The sequence below is a fragment of the Dryobates pubescens genome, chromosome 1 (assembly GCF_014839835.1).
Source record: "Dryobates pubescens isolate bDryPub1 chromosome 1, bDryPub1.pri, whole genome shotgun sequence".
NCBI lineage: Eukaryota > Metazoa > Chordata > Aves > Piciformes > Picidae > Dryobates > Dryobates pubescens.
Genome location: NC_071612.1, coordinates 24,702,236 through 24,726,585, shown reverse-complemented (window position 1 = coordinate 24,726,585; position 24,350 = coordinate 24,702,236). Strand labels below are relative to the sequence as shown.

At 41.6% G+C, this 24,350-nt stretch overlaps 1 protein-coding gene across 2 annotated transcripts in view; it reads left to right on the top strand.

Moving 5' to 3' along the window:
* METAP1 (methionyl aminopeptidase 1) overlaps positions 1-22,008 on the top strand; it is a 28,223-nt gene extending 6,215 nt beyond the window's left edge. Inside the window, exons 2-11 of one of the 2 annotated variants that reach the window (XM_054163063.1) lie at positions 3,908-3,959; positions 7,164-7,273; positions 8,526-8,586; positions 10,783-10,874; positions 11,626-11,709; positions 14,297-14,435; positions 15,431-15,562; positions 17,465-17,608; positions 20,664-20,729; positions 20,893-22,008. In XM_054163063.1, coding sequence (XP_054019038.1) covers positions 3,908-3,959; positions 7,164-7,273; positions 8,526-8,586; positions 10,783-10,874; positions 11,626-11,709; positions 14,297-14,435; positions 15,431-15,562; positions 17,465-17,608; positions 20,664-20,729; positions 20,893-21,053 — 1,041 coding nt within the window. In that variant the 3' untranslated portion in view covers positions 21,054-22,008. Of the gene's footprint in view, positions 1-3,907; positions 3,960-7,160; positions 7,274-8,525; positions 8,587-10,782; positions 10,875-11,625; positions 11,710-14,296; positions 14,436-15,430; positions 15,563-17,464; positions 17,609-20,663; positions 20,730-20,892 lie in introns of both variants that reach the window. The other variant, XM_054163058.1, reaches the window with a different exon arrangement.
* The last annotated feature ends 2,342 nt before the right edge of the window (positions 22,009-24,350 follow it).

The window sequence follows — 24,350 nt, the reverse complement described above, 5'->3', positions numbered from 1 at the left end:
TTGTATTCTATTAAATATATCACTGACAACTTGGTGTTTTTCTTAAGCTCAGTGCTGTACTTAAGGGTTTTTATCTTCTCTCTTGCATACCTTCAGAATGGTTTGGTTAAAAACAAGTTTTCATTAAGCTATACTACCTGATCTTAGATTAACCCCAAGACAATCTTACATTCCAAAGGATGTTTTTATATTTCATTTAAAAAATTGAATGTTTAACTACAGTGTACTGTTTGGCACTGCTTCCTAGATGTTTGCTTAGTACAACCCAGGGTATAATGACATGCAAAGAAACTGCCAGTCTGTCCCCACTATCTGGATTCCAGCAGTCCATCCTTCCCTCCCCTCCCCCCCTTTTTTTTCTGTAGAATAGGTATTTTTGGAAACTCATCAGAGTGGCTCTAAATTGTGAGCAGGGTGAATGAAGAAGGGGTAGTCTTGTGGAAGTTGGACATGAATTTGAGTTCTTAGTAGCTGTACAGTGGGGTGGGTTTTGTATACTGGCTGATAGGTGTATTTGCAATATTGAATGCCAGGTTGTATAAAGCAGCAGTAGGCAAAAGTGAAGGCAAGCCTGAGGAGGAGTGTCAGCTTTAAGACTGGAAATCACTGGCAGAGCTAATTGCAAATGAGCATGCAAAGGCAGTTCAGAAATACAATCAATGAGTATGCCTTGAGCTCGGTGTTGTGGTGCCTGCATAGGTTCCTCTACTAGGGTAGGTTATTTAGTGCTGTGTTGGTTATATCAGTGCTATACAGAGGTTTGCAGTGTAGTATTATTGTAATCTTAGTTGATTTGGTACCCTCTTGCTCCTCTAGAATTTGTAGTTGGCTGTGCTTTCCTACCTTTTATTCAGGTTGCATGGATAAATGAATTCAAAGAATAAGAAGTTCCCTGTTATTACTGTAAAGATGAGAATGAATACAGGAAGACAAAAATACTTTGCTAAGTAGCTCAGTAACTGTTCTAAAGGGTTTTGTTTTGTTCCTTCAATGGCAGATTAGAAAAAAAAAAAGGCTAAGATATTTGGTGTTGATTGCTGTGTTCATAGCATAAATGCAGGCTGCTGTAAAACAGATTCGGCTATCCTGCATAATTCTGTCAATATTCCAACCTGTAAACAGATGCTGGGCTGAATCCTTAAGGTACAAATCATTTACAGAAATAACAGGGCTTACATGAGGTGATCCAAGAGGAATCTTTCCAATAAATGCAGAGATTCTGATGAGCACTGTGTTGACCTTGTTTGTAACAGAGGAAGAGGGCAATTGTCTTGAGGCCAGAAATGTTAAAGATTTAAATATGCTGATGGCCTATCCCTAAAAATCACAACTGTTTTTTTTGCTGATAGAGTAGTTGTACCCAAGATTGCTCTAAACAAATTGAGGATTACTCCTCCACCCTCTGTCTTTTTTGTGTCACATTTCACCTCTTCTTGCACAGCCCTCTTCATTGTTTCCAAGTCTGTCTTGATTGCTCCTTAAAACTACATGCAATAAAAAGCAAAGTGCTTTAGGTGAGAAGGGTAGGAATAGGAATGTCAGATGTCCTTTCAGGTTATCCATCAGTATATTGGAGAGGGGCTGGTGCTGGTCTCTTCTCACAGGTAATTAGTGATAGAACAAGAAGGAACGGCCTCAAGCTGTGACTGAGTAGGTTTAGACTGGACTGATCCTACGCAAAAGACATGTTAGAGGTGGATGTGCAGCATATCCCTTGAGTGCCTCCCAAAAGTGTCAGCCTGACAAATAACAATTGTGTGCTGCATGTGCAGCAGCCTGTGCTTATGAAAACACTTTGGACTTGCTGTGTCTGCTTGTTGCAGCTGATGGATGTGCATGTAGTTCATGTGTCTGGGATGTCTCTTTGTACAGCTTCCAAGCTATGCTGTAGTAGTCCTGATGGAGCTGCTGTTGCTCTAGAAACAGGGGGCAAGTCAAATCTGGGCAACTTCCTTGGGAAAACTCAGACATGTGGCAGCCTTATGAAGGATCCTCTGGAGTTGTTTACAACTGCAGTGAAGCCAAAATGGAACCTGTCAGGTTACAATTCCATCAGCAGTGTGGTGTTTGCCTGGGGTTTTTTGGTTATGGGCTGGCAAAGAAGGAAGACTGCTGGTGTTAGAGAAAGGAATGGTGTGGGAGAATACATCCCAAAATTTCATGGGGAAGGAGAGAGCGAATTCCAATCAGTAACTACCCCAGCTGATAGAATAGAATAGACCAGACGAGGTTGGAAGAGATCTTCGAGATCATCATCTCCATTCCTTAAATGTTCCTTTATATCCTGAGAAGTGCATTCTACATTTGCAGACTTGGTAGTTCTCCTACTAAGTCCTTAGTTGAGTAATCCTTGTGCATTAGAACAGAAGACTGGTGTGTAAAAGGGGCTAAAAGCCACAGTGGTGTTTCTAGTGTCCTTGAAATAGTTTTTAGCTTTTTTTGTATTTTCTTAAAATAAGCCTCAATTGAAACCCATTCCTTTGCCCTCAGCTCTCATGATGGTGCAGCACCAAGGCCTGAGTATCCAGTGGGTTTTACAAGTGACAGTAAAACCTTCTCTCTAGTAATCTAAAGTGCTGGTTTCAAAGCCTTTCTTTGCCCAGGCCACTATATAGCACCGTGGCATGTCAAGTGCCAGGCCAGAGAATGTGCCAGTTTCAAGTATAGGGAATAGGAGAGGAGGCTGGGTTTGGTATTGAGGGAAATAACATACAACAGGGTCTCTTTAAATGTAGGCATACTTGTGCACCACTTCACCGTGAGTTTCTGCATACAGTTTGATAGCTGGTGGTTGCAAGACAAATGAGAAAATGGGGAGAGTATGGCTCTACAGGCGTAGAGAGTTCAGACTGCTCAGTAGCAATCCTGAAGCTGATTTACACATCTGCTGTCTTGGACTGGGTTGGGTGTTGTACACATTAAGTTGAATGAGTTGTTGGCTTTGGATGGTAGTTTTACTATGATGATTCAGCATTAGTATTGTCTGTCCTTGTAAAGGAAAACAGTTTGCTTCCTGCCTCTTTCTTCAGAAGCTCAGCTGGTACTGTAAATGATTGGAATTAGCTGTTTACTAATGGTTGTTTTCAGTGCACATAGACATTGAATTAGACTTTGTGCTACCAAACCCAAGTAATTGTGTAATCAGCACCTTAAAGGATCACCTTTAATGCTACCTCCTGCAGCTTTTCTACTGAAATCTTTTTCCCATGTCTTTCCTTCACCTTTCCTCTTCATCTCTCAGCTGTTTCCTTCTTCCACTTTGTTGATTCATTGTTTGTTGCCTGAGCTGCTCTGTTTGTGCTTGGGTAGAAGAGAACAAGACAAACTTCTTCATAGTCGTGCTTTTCTTGAGTTTCCATTTTTTTGTGTCCTCATTTCCTATTTCCATTCCATAGCCCCTGCACCCTTGTATTTAATTTGTTCACCTGTGGCTGTGCCAGTTGGCCTCTGTTGCTGTCCTATGCTGGAGAAGGAGGTAGAAAGGACACAATTAGCGGGAGGAGATGGCTTCTTGTGGGAGCTAAGGGAGGACTACCCTGCCCACTGCAATGCTGTAAGATCTGGTATGGAGAGAAACTGCATTTCAGCCAACCTGCAGCAGCCATGGCATTTAGTTACTCATGAAAATTATAAGGGAACAATATATACTAGTATTAGATCAGTATGTTTCACTGTGATGGGTGCATCTGGCTGTGCTCTGTGTCTTCTGGCTCATCAGCTGTTGAATGTGGTGTTTCCTATTATGAAGACTAGCAGTTACAGTAGCATTTACAGTCTGTTGTTGCAAGGGTTAATTAAATCAGCCTTCTGGTTTTCTTTTAAAACACAGTTGTTTCTGCTATCTTGTGGGGATGGCATGTCTGTCCAAGATAATGCTATTTAAATGCTGTTTTGCTTGCATTTCTAGGAATGCTTTAAGGGAAGCTGGGCCACTCACAAGTTACTACACAAGAAAGCAAGTAAGTATATTTTTAAAAATACATTTTAATATATTTTTGAATTTATTTTGTGCTGTGCAGCCAGCTCTAGATGGCCTTGCTTGGGATGGAGACTGATTCAGATGGCCTCCCAGAGGTCCCTTCCAGCCTCAGCTGTTCTGTGATTTTATGTTTCTTGAATTCTGTGATAGAAAGCTAGGAGGAGTGGCTGACACACCATCAGGCTGTGCTGCCGTTCAGCAGGACCTGAACAGCTGGAGAGTTGGGCAGAAGGGAACTAGTTCAGTTCAGTAAGGGCAAGTGTAGAGGTCTGTACCTGGGGAGGAATAACTCCATGCAGCAGTAAAGGCTGGGGATTGACTTACTGGAAAGAAACTCTGCAAAGAAGGACCTGGGAGTCCTGCATGAGCCAGCAGTGTGCTCCTGTGGCAAGAAGGCCAGTGGTCCCCTGGGATGCATCAAGAATAGTGTGACCAGCAGGTCAAAGGAGGTTTTCCTTGCTCTCTGCTCTGCCCTAATGAGGTCAGACTTTTGGAGTATTGTGTCCAGTTCTGGGCTCCCTAGTTAAAAACAGACAGGGAACTACTGGAGAGAGTCCAACAGAGAGCTATAAATACAATTTGGGGACTGGAGTATTTCTCTTAGGACAGGCTGAGAGACCTGGGGCACTTTAGCTCAGAGAAGACCAAGGAGGATTCTTCTCAGTGCTTGTAAGTATCTAAAGGGCAAGTCCCAGGAGGATGGGGCCATTCTCTTTTCGTTGGTGCCCAGTGACAGGACAAGGGATAATGGATACAAACTCGGACACAGGAAGTTCCACCTTAACATAAGGAAAAACTCATTTACTTCAAGGGTGCCTGAAGCACTGGAACAGGCTGCCCAGAGAGATTGTGGAGTCTTTTCTGTAGTCTTTCAAAATTCACCTGGATGTGTTCCTGTGTGACCTGCCCTAGGTGATTCTGCTTTGGTGAGGGCATTGGACTTGATCTCCAGAGGTCCCTTCCAACTCCTACCATTCTGTGATTCTGTCTAAGAATGGTACAGATTTTTCCAAGTTGTCCACATATTTGGAACTTTGTTCAGTTCCTGGTCATCTGAAGATCTGTAAAATTTCAGGAGCATTGGTGCAGAATTCTTTCTGTTCTGTCTTCTGGTTGTGTGACACAGTCCTTGATCAGTATTGCCAGGTATATGAATGTAGAAAGAGGTGTGCTGAAATAAAGGCCAAGAAAAATAATAAACCATTATTAGAGTTAAGAGCATTGCCAGGCTTAGAATCATAGAATGGCAGGGGTTGGAAGGGACCTCCAGAGGTCACGGAGTCCATGTTCTGTCATTGCATTTTGGTGTCTGAGGTTATGAAAGGCATTAAAGTAGGAAAGGGTTTTTGTGAAATCCTTGTGATTAGACGCTTGCTGGAAGGCAGGTTAGCCAGTCGAGAGTGCAGCTGTTCTGTACAGTTAGGGTGTATTCCTTGTGGGGGGAATAAATCTTTTGTACACTGATACAGCCTTTGATAGCAGGGTGTATCACAGCTAGGATTTTGCTGAGTTTGGTTGAAGGCAGTGTGAGTATCTGAATGCCTTAGTTACAGCTGGTAGAGCTGGCACAGCTCCCGCAAAAAGAGAGCAGACGCAAGTTTTGCCCTTTTTGCCTCCTCCCTTCATGCTTCTGCTTATCTTCATCAAGCCCTGCTTAAAAAGGAGGTAGGATAGAAAAGTAAATGGCATGGCAGAAATTCAAATCCTCAAGTAATTTAGTTCTTCCTTTCCTAAAACCTAATAAAATTCCCTTTTCCATGCTAAGTGTTTGATGGTCAGTTGGTTGGGGTAGCACAGACAATTGAAAAAACTTTTCTTCTTTGTGCCTTCCCAGTATAGAGGTCTTGCATTCTGTATCCTATTACTTTAGAACTGCATGGATGTGAAACTAACTTTGTTAGCAGTTAAATAGTCCTGGTACAGTCTTCTAATGCCTTTGTTTATCTGACAGCAAATGGGGTTTTTTTACTATTCCACTAAATCCATGATCTTGTTGGCTTCCTGGATAACTGCTGAGCTGGCTTGTCTTTGATAGCCCTCAAGACCTCATTGCAGCAAACTGTTGAAGCATTTCAAGAGAATGCCAGACACCTGGCACTGGATGCCACATATTTGGAACTTTGTTAAAAATTTGGATTTTTAAATCTTTAACTGTCAGTAGTTGACCTGAACTGAGTGTCATGTGAGCAGATGGCTCAGATGTCAGCCACAGAGACTTTGGGGAACTCTGCTATAGCAGACCCTTTGCCATCTCTTCATTCTTGTGAGATTATAAAATGAGAAAGCAAACTTAAGTTATCAGCCTATGGGTTAAAGATTAATGCTACTCTGTTCTTTCTTAACCTTTGCATCTTCTTTCCAAGTAAGTATTTTTCCTTTTGGGGTAATGCTCATGATCTACTTGCTGCAATCCATTATGTAAAACACTTCAAATCTGCCCTGTTAGGACAGTGTTATTTCTGAATGAAGTCGGTCACTGGACCACAGCAGACATGAATTTCACAAGGCTGAGAGAGCTGAGAGCCTCCAGCAGTTTGGGACCATCTTGTCAGGTGCACACACTGCCTGTCCTGAAATGCACAAGTGGGAGTGCTTGCAGTCTCTCCATCAGTTCTGGAAGGGTAAAGGGCTCCATATATTGGAGCTTGGATGTATCTTGAAAGTTGGATACCCTCCTTCTCAGCTCAGGTCATGTATGTCACTGAGTGCTAAGAGAAATTACAGAAAAGGAACATTCACCTACAGTGCAAGAGTGTTAATAGAAGGGATAATGAGTGTTTCTGTAGAGATAAGCTTTTTAAAGAGAATGAAAACAAACACATAACTATGTTTTAGAACTACTAATGAAGAGCAATTTGAGTAACTACTACACTTGATTTGTGCATTTGGTAATGCTGTCCTGACTCTCCTCAGTTCACTATTAAATAAAACTTGACAGAGTTGCCAGAAAGTGAATTTTGAATGCAAAAAACTGGAGGGCAATACAAAATAACTGCTGCTTAACACTTTGATACATCAGTAGCTCAAACACTAGAAAGAGTTCAAGTCTAGACTTAGCTTCTCAGTCACTTTCTGGAACCCACAGTTTTTTAATTCCTAATAGGACAGATTTTACTGCAGCCATTTAAAAATTATTTTTTTTACAATTATTACTATTACTATTTTTATTTTTTCTTTTCAGAAGATGAAAAAGCTAAGCGAGAAGCTTCCTCCTTGGCCCTAGAAGGTTACGTTAACACAAATCCCTGGTCTGGTTATCGATATACTGGTAAACTCAGGCCACACTATCCACTGGTAAGCAAGAGGTGCCACTCTGTCCTCCAGTGCTGCTGCATTCTGTAGCAACTAAGGGACCCATCCTGACTTGATTTTAGCTGAGGGAGGGAAGCTTCTCAATCTGAACCTGATTACAAGGTCATGTATGACTGCGTCCTTATTATAGTTCATTTTGACTTAACTGGATTTATCTTGTATCATTAAGAAAATGCCTGTGGGGTAACATGCATCAGTAACAGGTTGAAGCCTTTGCCTTTTGGCTGTATGTTTTGATACTTATTCTGGGAAAAAGCTGCTTTTAGTTCAGGTGATGTTTTCTCCTAGCTTTTTACCATTCTCACCAATAATCATAGAATTGTTTTGGTTGCAGCAGTCTGTTTCAGAAAAGCTCAGGTGAATGAATGTATAATTTAAGTAGATGGATTTATGTTACTTTATGTAAATGATTCGAAATAACCTGGTAAGTAAGCTGGTGAACAGCTTGGCTGAAGGAACAGAAGCTGTACTAACCTCCAGCACTGGGGTGAGGAGTACTGAGGCCAGCAACATGTTCAGATGAGAAAGATTACCTCAGTATAGCTGTATTTTTAAATTTGCATTGTATTTACATGTATCTTTTTCTAACTGGCCTGTGCTTGGAATGTCCCTGTGGCTTCCTCTGTATAGTCTTCTCCATCTGTTACAGACCCATCAGAGAACAGACTAACAAAGCCTGAGCCGCCTGTGTTTCTTAGTGTCTTTGGAGAAGGGGTGTTTTATTATGTTAGTGGCCAAGTAATTTAGTGGTGTTATCACTGAACACTTGCTTTTTTGTCTTCTGACTGCTGTAGCATTGATGCAAATGAAGCTATGATAAAAAGTGCTAATGACTAGGGTGATGATTAGAAATAACAGTCTTGCTAATAGACACTAATAAGCAGAGAGAGGAAGAATGTATTTGGAACCCAGTGCATTCCCAGTCTGGAGAGCAGCAGAATAAACACGACAATGTAAGAGAGATAATGTTGTAACACCAGTTTAATTTACTTGACACACAGAAATTTAATTTTTACAAGGCCAACAGGCTTTTAGAGGTGGTATAAAATGAAAGCCGTCAAGACTAACAGGAAAATCGTGGCGGAATGAAAGTTGTATTGGAGTGTTTGTATACTTCATAACTTTTTGTAGGTGGAATTAAACACTGTGTTTAATTTTGCTTCATGACTTTGTGTTCCTGTAAGTGTAATAATTATTCTTGCAACCTAACCAGCTTTGACTGTGATTTATTTAGACACCAACAAGACCTGTCCCAAGTTACATTCAGAGACCGGATTATGCTGACCACCCACTAGGTAACTTGAAACCAATCACAATTATGGAGTCTTATGTTTGCATTTTATTTTTCTTTTAATTGAAAGAGCCCCTAAAGCATGAAGAATATGCTGGAGAAAGGAACCTCTTTCTTTTCTTCTTGCTCTACCTTTTCTTCACCCACATTAACTTGCTGAGTTTTTCAGAAGCAGCTTTTGTAATGTGTTAGTTTTCAGAGGTGTTCAGGAAAGAAAAGAAAAATTACATGCAAGTCCCAGTCTTGTGGTGAACTTCACAGCAAACAGCAGCAGGTTGGCTGTCTCAGGTGAATTCTGATAAGGGTTCCCAAACATTGGAATGGTCTGTCCAGGGCAATGGTGGAGTCACCATCCCTGAGGTAGAGTAGACCAGGTTGGAAGAGACCTTCAAGATCGTGTCCAACCTATCATCCAGCACCACCTAATCAACTAAACCATGCAACCAAGCATCCTGTCAAGCCTTGTCCTGAACACCCCCAGCGACAGTGACCCCACCACCTCCTCGGGCAGCCCATTCCAATGGGCAGTCACTCTCTCTATGAAGGCGGCAATCACTCTCCATGAGGAATTTCTTCCTAACCTCCAGCCTAAACCTCCCTGGCGCAGTTTAGGCAGTGTGTGGGCCTGGCGCTTAGGGACATGGTCTAGTATTGACCCTTCAGTGCCGGGTCAAAGGTAGGACTGGATAATCTTTTTGAGGTCTCTTCCAACTGGATGTTGTCAGTGATTCTATGACTTCAGTATATCTGTTGGATATGTACTATAAAATACCAACCCAAACAAAACTCTATTAAGCAACACCCAACAGAAAACTGATATGAGTTCCAGCTGGTTTTGGACACCGAGGGAATACATTCAAAATTACTTTCTTGCTGATTTATTTTGGTATTTTTGCCTTTTTATATCAGTATTGGTGCTTTGCATTTCCCAGAAAAAGCAGCTCCATAGTCTGTTAGAATGATTTTTAAATTTTCAGCCATTCTTTTATTTAGTCTTGAGAGACTGTAAACATTTAAACTATACAAAAGTACTGTCTTTTAGGGAGGCATTCAGCTGCAGAATTGAATTTGCATGGGATTTTTTGAAGACAAATGTATGTGTTTTCATCAGCAGGTTATTGCAGTAGTACAGCCAGAGATACTCACAAGTTTATATAATCCTTTGTCTCCTTTGGAATATTTTTTAATTAGTGTTTATTAGCCCCCAAGCACAACCAAAGCCCCAGAAAAACCAAAACCAAACAAATTTTATATGAATCTAATCATTTCCTTGCAAATCACAGAATCACCAAGGTTGGAAGAGACCTCAAAGATCAAGTCCAACCTGTCACCACAGACCTCATGACTAAACTGTGGCACCAAGTGCCATATCCAGTCCCCTCTTGAACACCTCCAGGGATGGTGACTCCACCACCTCCCTGGGCAGCATATTCCAACGGTGAACGACTCTCTCTGTGAAGAACTTTCTCCTCACCTCCAGCCTAAACTTGCCTGCTCCTGCTAGCCACACTATTCTTGATACAGGCCAGGATGCCATTGGCCTTCTTGGCCACCTGGGCACACTGCTGGCTCATGTTTAGGCAGCTGTCAATCAGCACCCCCAGGTCTCTTTCTGTTTGGCAGCTCTCCAGCCACTCTGACCCCAGCCTGTAGCTCTGCATGGGGTTGCCATGGCCAAAGTGCAGCACTTGGATTTGTTGAATGCCATCCTGTTGGACTCTGCCCATCTTTCCAGTTGGTCGAGGTCTCTCTGCAGAGCCCTCCTGCCCTCTAACAGATCACCATCTCTTCTCAACTTGGTGTCATCTGCAAAATTGCTGATGACTGTCTCAATCCCCTCATCCAGATCATCAATGAAGATGTTAAAGAGAATGGAGCCCAGCACTGATCTGTTGTTTAAAGTTGTGCTTCTGACAAACTGGGCATGATGGCTCCATGCAGTGAACAGGCATCCTGAGCACATGTAGGCATTACAGTATGCGGAGGGCTAATGAATTCAAATTGATCTGGACAACGACGATATGCTATGACTTGATGGTCTCATTACTGAAGTTGGGAGTCAGATAGCAGTGTGTACTTTTACTGCCATTGGTAAGTGAAGCAGGTTCCTTGATTGGACATATGTACCAATCACTCACCAATATAACACACCTTTTCCCTTTCATCTTTCTTTTCACTTCTCCCTTTTTTTCCTTTTCAGGAATGTCTGAATCGGAACAGGCTTTAAAAGGAACCTCTCAAATAAAGATACTCTCATCTGAGGATATAGAAGGGATGCGAGTAGTGTGTAGGGTAAGGGAGTTTCAGTTTTCATCATCCTGTGCCTTTATTCTTTGCTCCTGAATGTGCTGTCACAAACTGGCAAACCCACTACTTTCAAACTTCCAAACCACTTGTGAGTGCTGAAATATAGTTTGTGAAATCTTGTATTTTCTTGCCTCTTTTCTCCTTGTGACTCCCAGTTCACAGGAAAGTATTTCACAGGAGGAAAGGTGACTTCTATCTATTTTTGGAGGGGTTTTTTTTGTTACTAGTGAGATGATAACCTGTGGCTGAAATGTTGTTACTGTTAATAATATATACTGCATAAATGAGAACAGACCTTTTTCTTTTCCTAGAGCTAGCACTAAGTAAAAACCAAACCACAAAGCAGAACAGATCTCCATCCCTAACTACTTCTGAAAAAGAGCAGTTCAATTAGAATTGCTTCTTTGTGCAGGAAGTCAAACTTCAAAATGTATTTAGGTATCCTGGTTATGGTATTCAAGGAAATTGTGTTCCAAATCTTAATTAGCTGTTGGATGGTTGGTCTTGTTTTTATCAAATTTCACAGAAGTAGCTTAATATTATGACCTGCAGACATCTCAAATTCTTTCTAGGATCCAAGTCTACTGAGCTTTCCTAGCAATCTTGGTGCAGCTGTAGAAAACGGGTTGCTAGTCTTCTAGGGCATAGTCCTGGTTGCATGTTAAATCTTTTGTACTAACACTAGTGCAAATTAATACAAAAATGTTAACAAATGTTACTTCTGTTTCATTTGCAGCTTGCTAGAGAAGTATTGGATGTTGCTGCCATGATGGTGAAAGCAGGCATAACTACTGAAGAAATTGATCATGCTGTCCATTTAGTAAGATTATTTTCTTGGTTTTCCTGGTGTTTATAGGTGCTTTCTTCTGCCTGTTTTTGAATGATTGCTGTGTGGGTTTTTTGCTGTTGCATGAATTCAGTTTTCTTTATTTTGAGCTGTTTCCCAGTTGGCTGGTAGTGGGTAGTGCAGGAGATGTTAGAAGAACATTGCAGCACAATGTTCAAAAGGAGTAGAAACTCCTGGGCCTTCATCTGTATCAGCTCCTTCCATGATTTCCAGCTTCAGATTGCCTCTTAAGTTTCTTGGCCTGTTTTCTCAGTTACCATCATACAATTTTCTTTCTTCTAAAGCATTTTTGCTCCACAGATGACCATTATGTAAAAAACATCATAGGGAAGCTGTGGATATTTTGTGCTCTGTGCTGTTGATTAAGACTTAATTATTTGTGAGTGGGATTATGAACTGAGGAGTCTGAGAAAGAACTAAAAAGAGAAGATTACATAGAATACATAGAATAAACCAGGTTGGAAGAGACCTTCAAGATCATCGCGTCCAACCCATCAACCAATCCAACTCCGCCCAAGCAACTAACCCACAGCACCAAGTACCCCGTCAAGTCTTCTCCTAAAAACCTCCAGTGATGGTGACTCCACCACCTCCCCAGGCAGCCCATTCCAATGTGCAATCACTCTTTCTGTATAGAACTTTTTTCTAACATCCAGCCTGTATCTCCCCTGGCGCAGCCTGAGACTATGTCCTCTTGTTCTGGTACTGCTTGCCTGGGAGAAGAGACCAACATCCGTCTGTCTACAACCTCCCTTCAGGTAGTTGTAGAGAGTAATAAGGTCACCCCTGAGTCTCCTCTTCTCCAGGCTAAGCAACCCCAGCTCCCTCAGATTGATGCAATAAGGCAAAATAAAGTCACAGTCCAGTAAAATATTTAAAATACATAGTCAAGTATTCTCCTGCTTTGACTAGTCATAGATACTAGAATTGTCTAATTTTATTTATGTATTTTTTTTCCTCTGTGTTCTGTGTAAAACATCTAAACTGATAATTGAGGGTACATGTGTGCACTACCAGGAAGGCAAGGATTTAGGCCTGCTTTAAGTTTGTTAGCTTTCTGGTTGATGGTCTTTAGATGTACACATGCAGCTGTTGAGCCAAGATTGTATGAAACTTACTCTGGCTCAATGAGGCCAGAGATTTCTAATGAACTTCATTAAATTGCTCTCTACAACTACCTGAAGGGAGGTTGTAGACAGGCGGATGTTGGTCTCTTCTCCCAGGCAGCTAGCACCAGAACAAGAGGACACAGTCTCAGGCTGTGCCAGGGGAGGTTTAGGCTGGAGGTTGGGAAGAAGTTCTACACAGAGAGAGTGATTGCACATTGGAATGGGCTGCCTGGGGAGGTGGTGGAGTCACCATCACTGGAGGTGTTCAGGAGGAGACTTGATGGGGTGCTTGGTGCCATGGTTTAGTTGTTTAGGTGGGTTGGATTGGTTGATGGGGTGGACACGATGATCTTGAAGGTCTCTTCCAACCTGGTCTGGTCTAGTCTATCCTAAATACTCAATGATTTGCTTATGCATAATGCCTACTATTGACAACTGATAGTTGAAATGGCATTGACCCTCCTCAGCAGTTTTTGGAAACGTTTGTATGGCATTGTTGATGCTGGTTGACCCATGTCCCTAATTGTTACTTTGCAGTTCTAAAACAGGTTTGGGGATTTTTTAAGTTAAAAAGTTAAGTGTTATTTTTCCAGACTTACTTAGTGTGTCAATAGTGTGCATGGGTATGCACCTGTAAGTATATATAAAATGGGTGTGTCAGTTTTGCAAACATCCCAGTAAGATTATTGGAGTGAGCACAAAAGGAGCAGCTTAAGGTTTTAAAGCTAAGGCTGTAAGAGTGGTAGTAAGACCTAATTGTGGCCTTCCAGTATCTGAAGGGGGCCTACAAGAAGGCTGGGGAGGGACTTCTCAGGATATCAGGTAGTGGTAGGACTAGGGGGGATGGAATGAAGCTGGAGGTGGGGAGATTCAGGCTGGATGTGAGGAGGAAGTTCTTCCCCATGAGAGTGGTGAAGCCCTGGACTGGGTTGTCCAGGGAGGTGGTTGAGGCCCCATCCCTGGAGGTGTTTAAGAGCAGGCTGGATGAGGCTCTGGCCAGCCTGATCTAGTGTGGGGTGTCCCTGCCCATGGAAGTGGGGTTGGAACTAGATGATCCTTGTGACACTATGATACCAAGTCTTACTTTGTCTAGCTTGTGCGTTTTGCAAAAATACTAAAAGACTTAAACTAGATTCTTAAAACTAGTCATTGAAAAAAGCTGGGGGTTTTAACTGAATAAATATTACCATGCATTGTTTTTACACCTGAATGTTTAAGCATTGGTAGTTGAACATAGAGAGTAGAAACCAAAATAGCTTTACTTCCTTCCTGCTAAGACATGCAAAGCACAGCAGGATACCCTCATGCCAAAAATGCTTTGAAGAATCTTACTTTCAAGAATCACTGCTTTTTAGCCTATCATTCTTATTGTAAAGCTGTTGTGCATATGTTTTTTTCCCCTTTGTGCCAAGCATACTAATGTAAAGTGTACATTGTATTTTCTAAATTAGGCCTGTATTGCAAGGAATTGCTATCCTTCCCCTCTGAATTACTATAATTTCCCTAAGTCATGTTGTACGTCAGTGAATGAAGTGATCTGTCATGGAATTCCTGACAGGAGGCCGTTGCAGGAGGGAGATATTGTTAATGGTAAGTGCTATGAAAATTAACTTTCATCATCTTTTACCTTCTATCAAATTAAACCTTCTGTCCAGAAGAGGAGACCCCATTCATGTTTATAAATATGTAAAGGGTGAGTGCCAAGAGGATGGAGCTTGCAGCACTTCTTTTGATGCAGCCCAGGATGCCATTGGTCTTCTGGGCTGCAAGCTCACACTTGCTGCTCATGTCCAGCTTCTTATCCATCAGTACCCCCAAGTCTTTTTCCCACAGGGCTGCTTTCTATCACCTCATCCCCCAGTCTGTATTGATAGTGAGGTTTGTTCCAGCCAGATGCAGTACCCGGCACTTGCTTTTGTTGAACCTCATGAGGTTCACCTCATGTTTCAATTCCTTCATTTGACAGAAGACAATAAAAATTCAGTGATTTGGTGTAATTTTCTTAGTCAGGAATACTATTGGAAAGCTGCTGTGTATTTTATGTTCAAGAAAGTTTATCTTTTTGGCTGGAAGCAATTGGTTTTGGCATTACAATTTTTGCAGAGTTGTGATTTATTATTCTAAATGACCATAGACATCACTGAACTAAAATTATGGGTTAAAAGATGATTATTTACCTTCTCAAAATGAGTTTCCTCTATTCATGCTGGAATTAATCCAAGGAAAATATTTTAATGAGGTAAATCACCATGGGGGGAAGAGCTTCTCTCTCCTTTTTTTGTATTTACCTAGAAAATCAATCATCTTGCTGTATGTGTGTTGCACTGGTGTGGGGGGGTTTAATAGTTAATTAAACCATTGAGCAGTGAAACATTATCTTATTAATTAATTCTATAGAACCTGCAAGATAAGCATGAGAGAACTGATTGTACTGGAAGAGTTTACATCTGGAGTTCTTCCAAAGGAATCTTCTAACTTTACAGTTGCTACATTCCTATGTGTGTGCTTTTGTCTTTCCACAAAGCCAGAGGCATGGAGTGGGAAATGCAGTGCTAACATTGCCCTGTGTCTGGTGTTCTTTGCAGTGGATATTACTGTCTATCGGAATGGCTACCACGGAGATCTGAACGAGACGTTTTATGTCGGAGAAGTTGACGAGGGTGCAAGAAGGCTTGTCCAAACAACTTACGAGTGCCTAATGCAAGCCATTGATGCAGGTAAACCCTTTGGCTAGGGCCTGAAGCATTTTGGGTTTGGCTCTTAAGCATGAGGGCCCATATCTGCTCCTACCTGGGTGTGATGCCTGTTGTAGAGCACAGAAGTGTTAGTGTGTCACCAGCTGATGATGGGTATTACATAATACAGGGATTCTTCTGTGGGTGGTGGATGGAAGTTTCATTTCCAACCTAAGTTGATAAGGAAAATGATGCTGAGCTCATCCACACATGATGATATTTACATGAACAGGAAGAAGCAGTGGTGTTTCAGTAAACTAAAATACAGTTTCCTACTTTGGTAACTTGTGTGGTGTTGCACAATGAACTAATAAGGTGAAACACTGCTTGAATACAGAAACATGTCTCTTTACCTCTGCAAAATCACTGATGGCTATTTCATAGAGCTAATTATGATTCTTAACTGTGGAACATGCCAAAGAAGACAGGTCTGTATCCTTTGTGCCCATAGAACTTTAATTATGTTGCTTAGATATAACTCAGGACCAGCATCACTGAGACGTACAATGAGATAGCTGGGTAGAGAAAATTGTGTTCAACTTCATTCACAATGAATATACTAAGTTGTCACAGAGAAACAGAGAAAACAAAACAGCTCCCAAACCCCTGTAAGTATTTGTATTGTCTGTACCTTTTATACCTGACAGCTTCTTAAAGTACTTAATATAGTACTCTAAAGACTTAGAGTATTTATTAAGTACTAATAGAATACTTTAAGTACTCTAAAGCCTTTAGAGTACTTAAAGTACTCTAAAGCCTCTCAAGATTGAAGCTTAAGGTGCTTTAAACTTTCAGTTACAAAACATATTACAATGAACTTTCTTGGGTTAATAATTTGGAGCTGGCCCAACTGAAAAGACAAAAATCCTTATGGCTGATGCCTTGCACACCTGTTGTGTGATCAAGAAAATGCTGCAGAGCTGAGCTGTGAGGAATGTAGATTACTTCTTTATGGCATTACTATTATGAAATTATCACTTTGCTTTTTAGAACGAAATCTGAATGTTTATCTTGGTTCCTGTGCTTTATTTTCATAATCTATATTATGTGTGTTGTCTAATCTTTCCTCTCCTGGTTTTCATGTATGAACTTTGACAAAAATTCACTTTTGTGTTTGTTGTAATGAAATGTAAATTCTCTGTTACTTTTTAACTAACCTTTTAGATGCTGTAATAGGTTTTAATGGGTTTTAGACATCCCCCGCTCGCAGGAATTCTGGCAGCTGTTAAAGGGTTGTCTCTTCCATGTTTAAATCACCTTAATCCTTTGGTGTTAGACCTGCAGAGCTCTAACTAGGAGAGTTGTGTGAGAGAAAGAAGCAGAGGCCTTCTAGCTGTGTTAAGAGGAGTTGCTTGGTGGAGTTGACAAGGCTGTTGGGAGATGGTCCTGCTTCACAATTATTTAGCACAAAACCAATTCATGTTTTCTGTTTTGTCTTGGGTTTGTTCCTCCCTCTTCCCACCTTGGCCCTTCCTCTTTATTTGTGTCCATTTTTCACAGAACTAGAGAAATAAAGGCATATTAAATTACACATTCCCTAAAAGCAGTACTGCAGCTCTAGCCATGGGAAGTTACCTAGCACTTTGGAAGTCATTTGCTGTCATATTTAAGATTTCAGCATCCTTTTAATGTATGAGCACTTTTATCCATGGAAGAAAAAAGTAGTACTCTCATGAAGGAGAGAAATTTTTTTTCTCTTTTATAGGAGACTGTTTTCTCCCTCCCTCATGTTATTCCACTCACTTGTATACATGGAAGTTGCATATCGGAACAGGTGGCCATAGAAGCCATGAGTGCCACAACAAAGTTAGCCTGAATGATGTTTGCTGGTTAGCTATGTTGAAAGCAAGCTTTATGCATTTCAGTCTGTCTTTGATTTTGCAGTAAAACCTGGTGTCCGATACAGAGAACTGGGAAACATTATTCAGAAGCATGCTCAAGCAAATGGATTTTCAGTGGTTCGGAGCTACTGTGGGCATGGAATCCATAAGCTTTTCCATACAGCTCCTAATGTGCCACACTATGCCAGTGAGTATTCATTCCCTTTGGGTTGTCCTGTAGACAGGAAGTGGTTTGCAGTAAATGCACCAAATGTACTTCTTGCTTATATTCCAGAAGAGTAGGGTGTTGCCTGACAGCCCTCAGGTTAGCATGTTTGCACTTGTGAAGTAGATTGTCTAAACTCTGGACCATAGCATGCTTTATGATCCTACACAAGGTGAATATTACATACTGAGACAATCCCCGAGTCATCCTTGTCTAATATGAATGGGCAAATGTTTCTATCCTTAAAAGGTCTAAGCAACTAGAAGGCTTTTTTGAATTATATAGATGGATGTTGTGTCTGAATCTGGATCCCCTTTCGTTTCATGTTCTTCATTTGAGCGTTGTGGTCTAATGTTCCTGGAAAGTTCTTCGTAAGGTGTGGCAGGGAAGAACCACCCTTCCCCAGCAGGTTCTTGGCTTCAGTTTTTTGAACTGGCAGTGTCCCCATGACACTTTTTAGCAACAGGACTGAAAACAGTATCCACAGAGGCAAAGGAGAGAAGCTTAAGTGTCAATGAATGTATAAGGATAGATCTATATAAATGTAATGAAGCAGTGATAAAACAGTTCATACCCACTTCAGCTGCAGGGCTCCCCTGATAGAACTTCTTGACACACAGTATATTTGTTCAATGTGTACCTGTTCCAGTCATCAAAAGTAATTGATAAGTTATCTTTACAGAATAAATCTTGAGATGCAATTTAAGGACATTGAGACACTTGAACGTGTCCAGAGAAGGGCAACGGGGCTGGGGAGGGGCCTCAACCACAAGCCCTATGAGGAGAGGCTGAGGGAGCCAGGATTGTTTAGCCTGGAGGAGGCTCAGGGGAGACCTCATTGCTGTCTGCAACTACCTGAAGAGAGGTTGTAGCCAGGAAGGGGTTGGTCTCTTCTCCCAGGTAATCAGCACCAGAACAAGAGGACACAGTCTCAAGCTGCACCAGGGGAGGTTTAGGCTCAAGATGAGGAGAAAGTTCTTTACAGAGAGAGTTGTTAGCCATTGGGAATGGGCTGCCCAGGGAGGTGGTGGAGTCACCATCCGTGGAGGTGTTCCAAGAGGGGATTGGAGGTGGCACTTGGTGCGATAGTTTAGTAGTCGTGATGTGTTGGGTGACAGGTTGGACTTGATGATCTTTGAGGTCTTTTCCAACCTTACTGATTCTATGATTTAATGACTTGGAAATTCTATGATTTAACATTTACTTCCTCAGACCTGGCAGATGCCTCCAGTCTTCCCTAATGAGTTTTAACACAACCCCTGACTTTTTGTGTCATCATTTCCCTTCATGTCGTCATTTCTCTGTGTTCTCAAAGAAAATCTATTAATCACAGTGTAGAAGGTTATAGTTTCCTGGTATTTACATTTTGGTGTGTAAAATTAAGAAAATCTGGATTCTTTGGAGGTGGAGGATATTTTATAGCAGTTAAAATGCATCCTGAGAAAAAGGAAATTCCTATCTTTCCTGGCTGTCAGGAACTTGGTGTTTTTTTTTCCCAATTGAGCCAAAATGCTCCCAGAAAGGAAGAGTCTGGGGTTTTACCTTATTGGTTTATGGTATTTTAAAATATGGATTCACAGGAAAAACAAAGTGGAATGACCTGAGGCACTATGAAGGGATACTTAAAGTCAAAAAAATCATTTTGTAAGCCTTTAAATTATTTAGCAAAATCATGAAAACTACAGGGAACAAAGGATAACATTTCTTCAGATGCAAAAGACCAGAAACTTCAATGTGTTGAGAGCAAGAAATAACAGTACATGGCTAATGCCTTGATTTTTAAAGCATGTAGGTGATTTAGACCATTGAATAAATTGGAACAGATTGTGGGGTGTGGAATCTGTAAGAATTGATGCAAATTGTCTGCAACAGTGAAGTGACTGGGAGCTAAATGTTGGGTGAGGTACTGGGGTTTGAGCTCTCACATGCTGGGCAGAGTCAGATCTAAGCTGCACTGCTATTCAGGGGGAAATAGGGCAGAGGAAAAGAACTGAAACCTTTCCTCACTCAAACTACACTCCTGGAGATGTGCTGTGCATCAGTTCACACGCCTCTACATAAACATTTTTGGTATTATATAGCATCCAAAAGTTCCACTCTTACCATTCTGGGTGCTATGAAATTCTCAGCTTTTTTGTTAGCTACAGAAAAGCAGCATTCTCTCCCTGACACTACTGTGACCTCATTAGCCAGAGTAGTGAGTGGGACAGCATGTCTTTCATAAGTCAAATCACTGGATTACTTAACCACTGTTGTAGTTTCACCATTTATTGGGGCTAATAGTGGGGGGAAAACTATGATGTTTCAAGCCTGCTCTGAATATCTTAAGTGGTTCTTTCTTTAGTTTTTCATCATAGAAGCCTGCAGAAATTCCTGATTTTATAGAACTGGAATGTTGGAGAGAAAGATGGCAGTTAATTTTAAGCTCCTTGAGTAAACATTGCAGTGTTAGAGAAGAACTTAATGTAGAATGAAAAACAGGCAAGTGAACAGGTCATCTCTGAAGGGCTCTTCTGACTCCAGTATTCCTGCTATATTCTTCTAGCACAAGAATTCATTCATTTACTAAGATGGGATCACTTTTGCTAACTTCAGATAGTGAGGAGTTTGGAGCACAAGCCCTGTGAGGAGAGACTGAGGGAGCTGGGGTTGTTTAGCCTGGAGAAGAGGAGGCTCAGGGGAGACCTTATTGCACTACAACTGCCTGAAAGAGGTTGTAGCCAGGTGGGGGTTGGTCTCTTCTCCCAGGCAACCTGTGACAGAACAAGAGGACACAGTCTCAAGCTGCACCAGGAGAGGTTTAGGCTGGATGTTAGGAAGAAATTCTTCACAGAAGGAGAGATTGGACATTGGAATGTGCTGCCCAGGGAGGTGGGAGAGTCACCATCACCGCAAGTCTTTAAAATAAGACTGGATGAGGGACTTGGTGCCGTGGTTTAGTTGATTAGAAGTGTTGGGTGATCAGATGAACTTAATGATCTCAAAGGTCTTTTCCGAACTGGCTAATTCTGTAACTTGAGTGTTTGTTTTCTTGCAGAAAATAAGGCTGTTGGAGTCATGAAGCCAGGTCATGTATTTACAATTGAACCAATGATCTGTGAAGGTGAGCAGTGGAGTGAAATGGTTACTCTTGTTTACTCCTAAGTAGTGGTGGACTAGGATGGTGGTTCTCTTCTGTGTAGTTGATAGATTCTTTTCATTTTAGATTGGGGAAGTGACATTGTTGCTGCAAACCAGTCCAACAGTGTCCTAATTTCTGTTTTCAGGTGGTTGGCAGGACGAGACGTGGCCTGATGGTTGGACTGCAGTAACAAGAGACGGGAAGCGATCGGCCCAGTTTGAGCACACGCTGCTGGTCACCGATACAGGCTGCGAGATCTTGACCCGGCGGCTGGATAGCATTCGCCCCCATTTCATGACTCAGTGATAGTCAGGACTGAGCAGGTGGACCTGAATGATACATATTTTTATTTTTTTTGGCCTCTGTACTATGCATTTTTTTAAAGAGTACAGAATAGAGAGATTCCATCGTTTGCTTTGTTCTCAGTGATTGGTAGAGGGATATCCAGAAGAACCTGACCCAGTACCTGGAAAAGCAGGGAAGAATTTAAAGCATTTCCTGCTTTCCTTCTACCTACAGCACTCATGCTATGTTTTTCTTTTTTCTTCAATTCTCTCTGTAGCACCTTTCTTTCAGTTAGCCCCACAACTGCTTCTGTTGCTGCCATGGTATTAGCTAGAAAAGTTTGGATAACCTTTCCCACTGGGACTTGATATTTTGGGATCCAGGTTTTTTTCACCACTTCAGTGTGCCCTGTTGCTCTTGGTATGTGAGTGGCACCTGAGATTTTAAGCATTTCTAGTTCCAAAGACTTGTTCCTGCTTCTGCAGATATGGTTCTAATGGGCTGGGCCTTGTTTGTTTATCAGTTGAGAAGGGGGCAGAAAGGAGAAAGATATGCACGTTGCCAAGAATAGGCTACCCTTACCTTTAATTCTGTCCCCATCTCTTTGCTGGTGGCCTCCAGCGATGGTGACCATACGTGACACACTGTATTAATGGCAGGACTTGTTTCTTTTGCTGGAGATTTGATAGTATGGGCTTCCTGCAGGGAAAATTAATAATTTCTGTCTTATGTGCAGCTCCCTGGAATAAGCTGCTTCTTGGTGAAGCAGCTGTGCAGGCAGTCTCCTGCTCCAAAAGCTTGGTGAAGCTGGTGTATTGGAATTGCCTAGGTAAAGAAACGAAACAAGAACCAGAAAGATCCCATGATTCATGGGATCCCTGCATGTGTGAACTGTGGGACATTTCTTAAAGGTACATCCACAGTACCTTTGTGGGGGTCTGGATTTGCAAGACAACTAAGTATGTATCTCAAAACAAGTCAGTGACAAAACCAAAACACGTGCAGTGCTGTCTGTAATCACTTTTACACAGGTAATTTCCTCTCCACCCTCCCCATCAGCTGAGTTTCACACTTTTGGAAGGTCATAGAGGGGTAGCTTTGGAAACTGGTCTTTTTTCCTCAGACTGGGTGTGGAATGGGCAGAATTAGTATATATAGCCCTTTATTTTCTGTTAGTGGGTCATGATAAGCTGGGAACTGTCACATTAAGGAGCATGAAGTGATTAAGCCTCTCTTCTCACTACCCCTTTCTTTTCCCATGCCCACTTCCTTTCTATCATCCTTCAGTGTCTTCTGCTGAGGGAATTTATTTTTTCTTCTGAATTGTAATGAAAAATTTTTCAGACTCCAGCACAGACTTAGTCTTACGTCACTGTAATGGAAGAAACAGTTAAAGCAATGCAGACATTAAATCATACAATCATGGGCATAAAACACACCTTTTACAAGGTGTCTGGTGAATTTGTTGCCACATTGGACCCCAAGCATATGAGGTACTGCATGCCCTTGTCTCCCCTTGGCACTGCAGAATTTAGGTGGGAGAAAGGGGTTAGTGCTTCATAGCACTGGACTCGTGTATTACCAAATACCAAATTTGCCAGCAAATGTCTTCTGTGCCCTGAGTGCCTCAGACCTCTGTTGCTCAAAAGAGTATCATTGCAATGTTTTCATTACCTTTATTATTATTTTTAATTATGCAGTAAAGTGACCTGAAGAGAGCATAGAGAAGTGTGTGTGAGTGTGTGAGAGTGTGTGTGTGTGCATAGATTTTAACAAACCAGACTGTAGTCCTGGAGTGGAATTGCCCATGCTGAATGAGATGTAATGTATTGAGGAGATGACTGTCCTGGAGATTTGCCCACCATATCATTCACTTGAGTGGTTACAGCAGTCTTGCCTTTTCTCTGTGTGTGTATGATTGGGGAGAGGGCTTCATTTTTGGTCTATGAAATAAAAGTTGCAGCTGCTTTTAACAGAAATAACCTTTTATTTTTTTTGGTGATCCAAAACCAAACATAGGACTCTCTCAATTATAATCCAGGTTTGCTTGCACTAGTGCCAGCCAATGTAGATGCATGCAGCCAGTTTAAAGAAAAAAATCACCCTTAAACCTACACATGTGCCACTTGAATAGCTCTTTTGTCACTGCAGCAATACAACCAAATTTAACACTGCATGCTTTTAATATGGGTGATCAATGATGCTATGCACTTTTGCCTATAAATGAATCAGCATGAAAACTGTTTATACCAAGTTTGACAGTGTTTTTAAACCAGTGGAAAGCTTAGTCAGCATCTACACCAGTTCTTTCAACCTGAGGTAGCACATCAGCCTGGAAAACCAAACTTACTTAATAAAAATACTGTGAAAGCCTGCTTCTCCCCTATCTAGCTGTAAACTGCTTGAAAGTGACAATATTGGACGTGGCACTTGGTGCCATGGTCTAGTCATGAGGTCTGTGGTGACAGGTCGGACTTGATGATCTTTGAGGTCTCTTCCAACCTTTGTGATACTGTAATATGAGACTTGTGCTGAGTGGATTTGGGGATTCATCTATTTTTTTTACTCTTACAAAAGTTGCTATCTGCTTAAAAAGCCAAACTTTTACAAACCATATACACTTTAGCCAAAAACACAATCCTGAAACAGCTGTGAAACAATCCCTTATTCTCCCTTTAGAATCACGTAAGAGTGTGGAAACTTTTCATGGTGTTTCTTCAAATTGACACGAATGCTTAAGGAGAGATTTGAGAGCTAGTGTTCAATAGAAGTAACAGCATGAGGGGACATCTTCTGTATGACAGCCACTAGAGTACATACACACTTCATGTACAGTCATTTGGTGGGATCTTTTTTGTCTGATAAATCCTTGGTGTTAAGATGGTACAGTTCCACACACCTACCTCAATCACCAAGAGTGGTATACAAGCTCTTGTGTCTCCAAGTCCCTTTGTTAGCTGAGCAGCTTCACAGACACTACTTCAAACGTGATCCATTCAAACACTATGCAGGACAGAGCAGACTGAAAACTTGCATAAGGGCCTAGGATATCAATTCCTCTAGCTGGGGAGAAGCTGTCTCAGTTCCCTAGTGTTACAAAACTGGCTTTCCACAAGGTGCAGATTCTCTACAGTAATAATGGGATGCAGACAACATGACCGTTTTGCTCTGGTCTGTGCAGCCGGGAGAAACAACTGCTAGATCAGTGATGGGGTAGTTTTGGTAAGTTGTTGACTAGTAAGTTTGCTGTAACAGGTAGGCAGCAAGTTTTCTGCTGAATTCTCTAATGGTCAGCCAGTGTTTCTGGAGCTACAAGGT